At 48.6% G+C, this 8,400-nt stretch overlaps 1 protein-coding gene across 1 annotated transcript; it reads right to left on the reverse strand.

Annotated features, from left to right (window-relative positions):
- Positions 1-441: 441 nt before the first annotated feature.
- arf6 (ADP ribosylation factor 6) lies at positions 442-3,481 on the reverse strand. Its single transcript, XM_033026569.1, has one exon. It carries the CDS (start codon positions 3,076-3,078, stop codon positions 2,548-2,550), a length of 531 nt encoding a protein of 176 aa, XP_032882460.1. The 5' UTR covers positions 3,079-3,481; the 3' UTR covers positions 442-2,547.
- Between the last annotated feature and the right edge of the window lie 4,919 nt (positions 3,482-8,400).

Consider the following 8,400-nt stretch of genomic DNA (forward strand, 5'->3'; position numbering starts at 1 on the left):
AAACAAAAGTATATGCTGGCCATCCAAAAGAGCATAAAATGTTGGAAAATATCAGATCAGGCAACATCAGTGGAAAGAGAAGCAGTCGTTGTTTTAGCTGAGGGGCCGTTCATCAAACTTGAGAAAGAAAGGTTAGCCTGGGAGGCAGCAAAATGTACAAAACGAATGGAATTTCTTTGTCAGAATGAACCCGCTACGAATTAACAGGTAGTGTCATTTGTGGCTGATGTGGTACTGACATACTGTGACTTGGTCAGGGGACCAGAAAAGATAAAAGACGGCAAGCAGAGTGGTTCTTATATAGACAGGAAGGGCATGTTAATTAAAATTAGAGAACGAGATTAGATGCACTTTCTGCTAGAAGCTTCCAATTCAAGTGTATAAATCACAAGACTTGATAAATACTGTGATCAGAATAAAAAGAAAAATCATAGTGACTTGTTTGTTCAAATAAACTTTCAAGTTTACTAATTGAAATGCACCAAGCATTTTTTCATTAACGTACAATCAACATGCATGCTGTGCTGAAGTCCAATGATTTTTTTAACCTGAGAATGATAAAGGCAAGTAGATATTTTGACTGCAAAATTAGAATACAATTGAATACATCAGAATCCACACATATCCATCCCTCTGTAGTAGCCCTCCAAAAGGATAACATTTGATTCTGAGCAGAATGTTTCCTCAATCATTTTCAATAACAAACTGAGATTACAAAGCGATTTCAAATTAAGACTATTCCCTACTGCAAAGCATCTTAAAGTGTCATTTGAATAACTAAGTGAGGTCAGAAAAATCTTGTCCCGATACCTGCAGGTTAAATCACACAATATGATAAATAAACATTCATAAAATTGCATCAGATGGGATAGCCTGCAGGAAATGCATTCCCCATATCAGAGGTAGATAAAACTAGGGGGCAAAGGTTTCAGGAGAGGGGAAGAGATTCTGAAGGAATAAAGAGGACATTTTCATCCAAAGAGCGCCTGGAAAGTTCTGCCTAAGTCAGTGTTGAAGCTTGGTTCACCAGAGCGTTAAATAAGTGTTTAAATGAACACCTGAACTGGTTATTCGGAGAGCTATGAACCAAGTGCTGGTGATGCGGTTAATGTGGAAGGATGTCCATTGGTTGGCATGGATGAGTTGGGCCAATTGGTCTGTTTCCATGCTGCACGGACCACTTTATGTCCACTCCCAACATGAAGAAAATATTCAAGCAGCACTAAATGTCCATAAACTCTACTGCAATTGAATATACGTTAATGATAGGTTTACCCCCAATCACCTAAAGTATAATGTGAGCTCTCATCCAACGCCCAGGGAGCGTACAGGTGTTTTCCAGTCACCTTTAATACATTCATATCTATGCAGCCGAAATATTAAAACTGGAACTACAGAACTAAAATGATACCCGACCACAGTACAGTCAGAGTCATATGACTATGACTGCAGTAGATCTGGTTAAAGGCATCAAATTAATGACAGGGATCTTTGTCCCAAATCTGTTTTAAAGCCTTTACATTGGCATCAAAAAGCAACTTTTTGTACATCAACTGTAAAAGCCGGCTTAGCCTCTCCCAAAACCTCTGTTCTGTTCTGCAGAAAGCCACAGGCACAGGAAGTTGCAAATGACTGCACTCAATGTCACACGCATATATTAAACTGTTGCTGCTTTATATGAAGCCGAAAAGGTTGCCTTTACTGACCCAGTGAAAACAAAGACCAATTTTCACAAATGCCAAAGGTGATTGAATGCAGAAACACCAACCCTTAATAAATATTTGGGAAATTCAGTTCTCCTTCAAATTGACATTTTGGCAAATTGCTGGTTCTGCAGGCATTGAATCTTGATCAATTTAGTTGTATTTGGGAACAGGAGCCATTCTAGTTTTCATTCTGAATACCACACAATCCAGAAGACTTAATATATGTATGTTATATATGTGGGAGCTTCTAGGTAAATGGGTTACACAATTACTTGCAATTTTTCCACTGGTGGGCAAACATTTCCTTATGGTTGCTATAAAATAGTTAAACTGTTCAAACAGAAAAATGCAAGTAATCCATATGTTTAATCCCTACTCAGCATATAAATGAAACATTTTACTCAAAACCTCCACATTCAAATGTATAAATGACAGGGTTCTAAATCATTTATGATTAGAGAAAAAAAAAGACAAATTATACAGTGACTAGTTTGTTCAAATAAATTTTCATGTTTACTAATTGAAATATAGATCAGACAATTTTCCATTAATGTAAAACCAGCAAGCTATTAAAAAGGGAAGTCTAAACAGTTTCAAGTGCTGGAAAAACCCAAAATCGAACCATAATACAGAAAGAGGAAGTCATTTCAAATCATGGCAAACGGTTTAAATAAAAACCTTTGCAAGTACTTAACATTGCGTTCTCGTTCTCAAGATTAGGAAGTTAAAAATGCGCTGAACTAAAGCAAAGCCAACAAATGTCAAAGAAAATCAAAGATGATTAGTAAACGGGCCAGGATCTCAGCTCTCGGTACATAGTTTGGCCAGTTTTGAGAGACTACTATTTGGACTTGTAATTGGAGGTGAGCCACGTCAGGCCCTCGAAGAGTCCGTCCCCAGAGGTGGCGCAGGACGGCTGCACATACCAGTTCCTGTCGCGGATGCGGGTCAGGCCCAGCTTCTCCTGGATTTCGTGCGGCTTCATGGCGTCGCCAAGGTCCTGCTTGTTGGCGAAGATGAGGATGATGGCGTCGCGCATCTCCCGGTCGTTGATGATCCGCAGCAGCTCCTGGCGCGCCTCGTCGATGCGGTCCCTGTCGGCGCAGTCCACCACGAAGATGAGCCCCTGCGTGCCCGTGTAGTAGTGCCGCCACAGCGGGCGGATCTTGTCCTGCCCGCCCACGTCCCACACGTTGAACTTGACGTTCTTGTAGGTGACCGTCTCCACGTTGAAGCCCACCGTGGGGATGGTGGTGACGGACTGGCCCAGCTTCAGCTTGTACAGGATGGTCGTCTTACCGGCCGCGTCCAGCCCCAGCATCAGGATGCGCATCTCCTTGTTGCCGAAGATCTTGGACAGCACCTTGCCCATGGTCCGGCCCGGGCATGGGCGGCCTGGGGCGGCGGCGGCGACAGGCCGAGGCCCCGGGGCTCTGGGATCAGGCTCTCACTCACTGGAGGTCGAGGCCTCGAAGTTTCCAGCCGCCGCTCCGCTGCAGCTGCAGCTGCCCCGTCCGACCTCTGGTCACCACGGTCCCGCTGCCGCCGCCGCGCTCATGGACGCGGGTCCGCCGGGTGTGTCCGGCCCCGGGAGCTCCGTCTGGTCACGGTGTGGCCGCCCGGCTGTGTCCTGTCCTCTCCGCCCGGGTGCCGGCCGCTGTGTTCCGCCCTGGTGCCGGCTGTGTCCCGGCCGCTCCGCTCCGCTCGTCTCTGCTCCGCCCTGGTCCCTGGCCGCCGGTGCCGGCTGTGTCGCGGCTGCACCGGAAAAGGCGCGGGAGCCGCCACCACCGCCACTTCCCGCCCACCGCGCATGCGGAGCCAGCGCCAGGCTCGCGCTCGCGCGACGTGCTGACACGTCATAAAGCGAACCGCGGCCTCGAGCGGCGCCCAGCGGTGATTGACAGGAGGGGAACGGATGGGCGGGGCCCTGCGGTGATTGACAGGAGGGTGGACGGGGCCCTGCCGGTGATTGACAGGAGGGTCTCGGGGTGTGGAAGGCTGGGTCATGTGGGCGGGGCCTTGGGCTAATTGACAGGAGGGGCGGGGCCGTGTGTGATCGACAGGAGGAGGGGCTGTTATGTGGAGACCGCAGGCAGGGGCGGAGCCTGGCGGTGATTGACATGATGGTGGGCCGGGTCATTCGGACAGGGGCGGAGCCTGACGGTGATTGACATGATGGTGAGCGGGGTCATGCGGACAGGGGCTGTCGGTGATGACATGATGGTGGGCGGCGTCATGTGGGCAGGGGCCGGGCTTGACGGTAATTGACATGATGGTGGGCGGGGTCATGCGGACAGGGGCTGTCGGTGATGACATGTTGGTGGGCGGGGTCATTCGGACAGGGGCGGAGCCTGACGGTGGCGGACAGGGGCTGGCGGTGATGACATGATGGTGGGCGGGGGCTGTCGGTGATTGACAGGGGCCGTGGCTGGCGAGGCTCGCTGGTGCAGGTTTGCAGAAGAGTCTCCGCTATAAGATCTTTCCCATGTAGTCTGTGGCAACAGTGGTTGCCACAAGCTGACAATAATCGTGCAAGCGGCTGGGACAGCTGCCAGGACTTTGCAGCTCCTGCATCTCGCATCTGTGGGGCCAATGTTTGTGGCGGTGGCTCCACTCACTCGCCGTGTTGCGGCTCATGCGGTCAAACGTTTCCCGTGACCAAGCTTCAGTTTGCCGGCCGGCCGGCAGCAGCTGTTTCTCCTTCCACTGGAGCACGCCTTGGATAAAATGACCTCATAGCAATTGAGCGCAATTTGGTCAGCTCACTGAAGAGGGCCACAAGGAAGTAAGCAGCACCGGCAGCATCTCTGGAGAGAACCCCATCTAATTTCTTCCCTAATTCTCTTTGAAGCTTTCAGTTCTGGCGCCTTCTAGATTGCCCTGCATGTACACACTGCTGATCTGGATGCCAGCTTTTAAAATATACCCTCGGCTTCCGAACTATACCATCTGTTCGACTTTTGAGTTTTTAGTTCTCGCAATGTCTACAAATCGATCTGAGTATTCGCCAGTAACAAGACACTGATGTTAGTTAGCAGTCTTGTTGTACGTGCCCCCTTGAGCAAGAGTGACCATATAATATGGTTGAGTTCTTCATTAGGATGGAGAGTGACATTGTTAATTCAGAAACAATGGTTCTGAACTTAAAGAAAGGTAACTTTGAGGGTATGAGACGTGAATTGGCCAAGATTGACGGGCAATTAATTCTAAAAGGGTTGACGGTGGATATGCAATGGAAGACATTTAAAGACTGCATGGATGAACTACAAAAATTGTTCATCCCAGTTTGGCAAAAGAATAAATCAGGGAAGGTAGTACATCCGTGGATAACAAGGGAAATCAGGGATAGTATCAAAGCGAAGGATGATGCGTACAAATTAGCCAGAAAAAGCAGCACTGGGAGAAACTCAGAGACCAGCAGAGGAGGACAAAGGGCTTAATTAGGAAAGGAAAAATAGATTATGAAAGAAAACTGGCAGGGAACATAAAAACTGACTGCAAAAGTTTTTATAGATATGTGAAAAGAAAGAGATTAGTTAAAACAAATGTAGGTCCCTTGCAGTCAGAAACAGGTGAGTTGATCATGGGGAACAAGGATATGGCGGACCAACTGAATAACTACTTTGGTTCCGTCTTCACTAAGGAAGACATAAATAATCTGCCGGAAATAGCAGGGGACCGCGGGTCAAAGGAGTTGGAGGAATTGAGTGAAATCCAGGTTAGCCGGGAAGTGGTGTTGGGTAAATTGAATAGATTAAAGGCCGATAAATCCCCAGGGCCAGATAGGCTGCATCCCAGAGTACTTAAGGAAGTAGCTCCAGAAATAGTGGATGCATTAGTAATAATCTTTCAAAACTTTAGATTCTGGAGTAGTTCCTGAGGATTGGCGGGTAGCAAACGTAACCCCACTTTTTAATGAGGGAGGGAGAGAGAAAACGGGGAATTACAGACCAGTTAGTCTAACATCGGTAGTGGGGAAACTGCTAGAGTCAGTTATTAAAGATGGGATAGCAGCACATTTGGAAAGTGGTGAAATCATTGGACAAAGTCAGCATGGATTTACAAAAGGTAAATCATGTCTGACGAATCTTATAGAATTTTTCGAGGATGTAACTAGTAGCGTGGATAGGGGAGAACCAGTGGATGTGGTGTATCTGGACTTCCAGAAGGCTTTCGACAAGGTCCCACATAAGAGATTAGTATACAAACTTAAAGCACACGGCATTGGGGGTTCAGTATTGATGTGGATAGAGAACTGGCTGGCAAACAGGAAGCAAAGAGTAGGAGTAAACGGGTCCTTTTCACAATGGCAGGCAGTGACTAGTGGGGTACCGCAAGGCTCAGTGCTGGGACCCCAGCTATTTACAATATATATTAATGATCTGGATGAGGGAATTGAAGGCAATATCTCCAAGTTTGCGGATGACACTAAGCTGGGGGGCAGTGTTAGCTGTGAGGAGGATGCTAGGAGACTGCAAGGTGACTTGGATAGGCTGGGTGAGTGGGCAAATGTTTGGCAGATGCAGTATAATGTGGATAAATGTGAGGTTATCCATTTTGGTGGCAAAAACAGGAAAGCAGACTATTATCTAAATGGTGGCCGACTAGGAAAAGGGGAGATGCAGCGAGACCTGGGTGTCATGGTACACCAGTCATTGAAAGTAGGCATGCAGGTGCAGCAGGCAGTGAAGAAAGCGAATGGTATGTTAGATTTCATAGCAAAAGGATTTGAGTATAGGAGCAGGGAGGTTCTACTGCAGTTTTACAGGGTCTTGGTGAGACCACACCTGGAGTATTGCGTACAGTTTTGGTCTCCAAATCTGAGGAAGGACATTATTGCCATAGAGGGAGTGCAGAGAAGGTTCACCAGACTGATTCCTGGGATGTCAGGACTGTCTTATGAAGAAAGACTGGATAGACTTGGTTTATACTCTCTAGAATTTAGGAGATTGAGAGGGGATCTTATAGAAACTTATAAAATTCTTAAGGGGTTGGACAGGCTAGATGCAGGAAGATTGCTCCCGATGTTGGGGAAGTCCAGGACAAGGGGTCACAGCTTAAGGATAAGGGGGAAATCCTTTAAAACCGAGATGAGAAGAACTTTTTTCACACAGAGAGTGGTGAATCTCTGGAACTCTCTGCCACAGAGGGTAGTCGAGGCCAGTTCATTGGCTATATTTAAGAGGGAGTTAGATGTGGCCCTTGTGGCTAAGGGGATCAGAGGGTATGGAGAGAAGGCAGATACGGGATACTGAGTTGGATGATCAGCCATGATCATATTGAATGGCGGTGCAGGCTCGAAGGGCCGAATGGCCTACTCCTGCACCTAATTTCTATGTTTCTATGTTGATCATCGGCCTGATGAAGGGTTCTGACCCGAAACGTCACATATCCCATTTCAGGCAGCGAGGTGGAACACATGCCCCATTCAACATCAATGGTGGTGAAGTGGAGATGGTTGAGAGCAAAAATACTATAATCTTTGGTTGAGAGCTTCAAGTTCCAGGGAATAAATATCACCAACAATTCCTCCTGGTCTAATAAAGATTATGAAAGCACACGATGCCTCTACTTCCTCAGAGGTGGAAGTAAGTTCAACATTCTCCAAGGACACTTACCAACTTCTACAGCTGCACTGTAGAAACCATCCTATTGAGATTTTAGTTTTAGAGATACAGCGGGCAAACAGGCCCTTTGGACCACCGAGTCAAGTCAAGTCAAGTTTTATTCGTCACTTGCACATAATGTGCAAGAGAAATGAATTTGTCAGCAGCGGTACAATTTGAAAAAAAACACACAAACACAATAAAAAATTTACACAAACATCCACCACAGCATTCATCATTGTGGTGGAAGGCACAAAATTTTGCCAGTCCTCCTCCATTTCCCCCCGTGGTCGGGACCTCAACCCTCCACAGTCGCCGCTGCGGGCGTCCAGATGTTCAGACAAGGTAACTCCTGAATCGGTGCCTCCCCACCGGAGACCACGTCTTCAAGTTGGTGTAGGCCGCAGGCCGGCGGTCGAAGTCCTAAGGTCCCCGCCGCGCTGCCGCCAGAAGCACCGCAGACTGCAGGGCCGGCGGTCGGAGCTCCTCTCCAGGGATCCCCAACGAGGGATCCCAGGCTCCGGATGGTAAGTCCCCGCCGCGCCCGCGGTAGAAGTTGCCACGGACCGGCAGTCGGAGCTCCTCTCCAGGGATCCCCAACGAGGGATCCCAGGCTGCGGGCGCTGCGCCAGCTGGAGCTCTGCAGACTCCGGCTTCAGGCTGCCGCGGGCCAGAGAACGGAGCGATCCCCGACGAGGGCTCGCCCGCTCCGCGACGAAAGCGTCCTTGCTGCGCCCGCGGCTGAAGCCCCGGGCACGTCTCCAGGAAAGGCCGCACCGATCCTCGCTGTTAGGCCACGGGGGAGGTGACATGGAAAAAGTCGCCTCTCCGTGGAGGAGACGACCAAAATGGTTTCCCCCTGACCCCCGCCCACACCACCCCCCACATTAAAAACACACATTAAGACACAAAAAAAGTAGAAAAAACTAACACGCTGCTGGCAGGGCTGTCGGCTCGCAGCGCCCCCACCGAGTCCATGCCGACCAGCGATCTCCGCACATTAGCATTGTCCTACACACACTAGGGACAACTTACCCTTACACCAAGTCAATTAACCGACAAACCTGTACGTCTTTGGAGTGTGGGAG

The sequence above is a fragment of the Amblyraja radiata genome, chromosome 9 (genome assembly GCF_010909765.2).
Source record: "Amblyraja radiata isolate CabotCenter1 chromosome 9, sAmbRad1.1.pri, whole genome shotgun sequence".
Taxonomy (NCBI): domain Eukaryota; kingdom Metazoa; phylum Chordata; class Chondrichthyes; order Rajiformes; family Rajidae; genus Amblyraja; species Amblyraja radiata.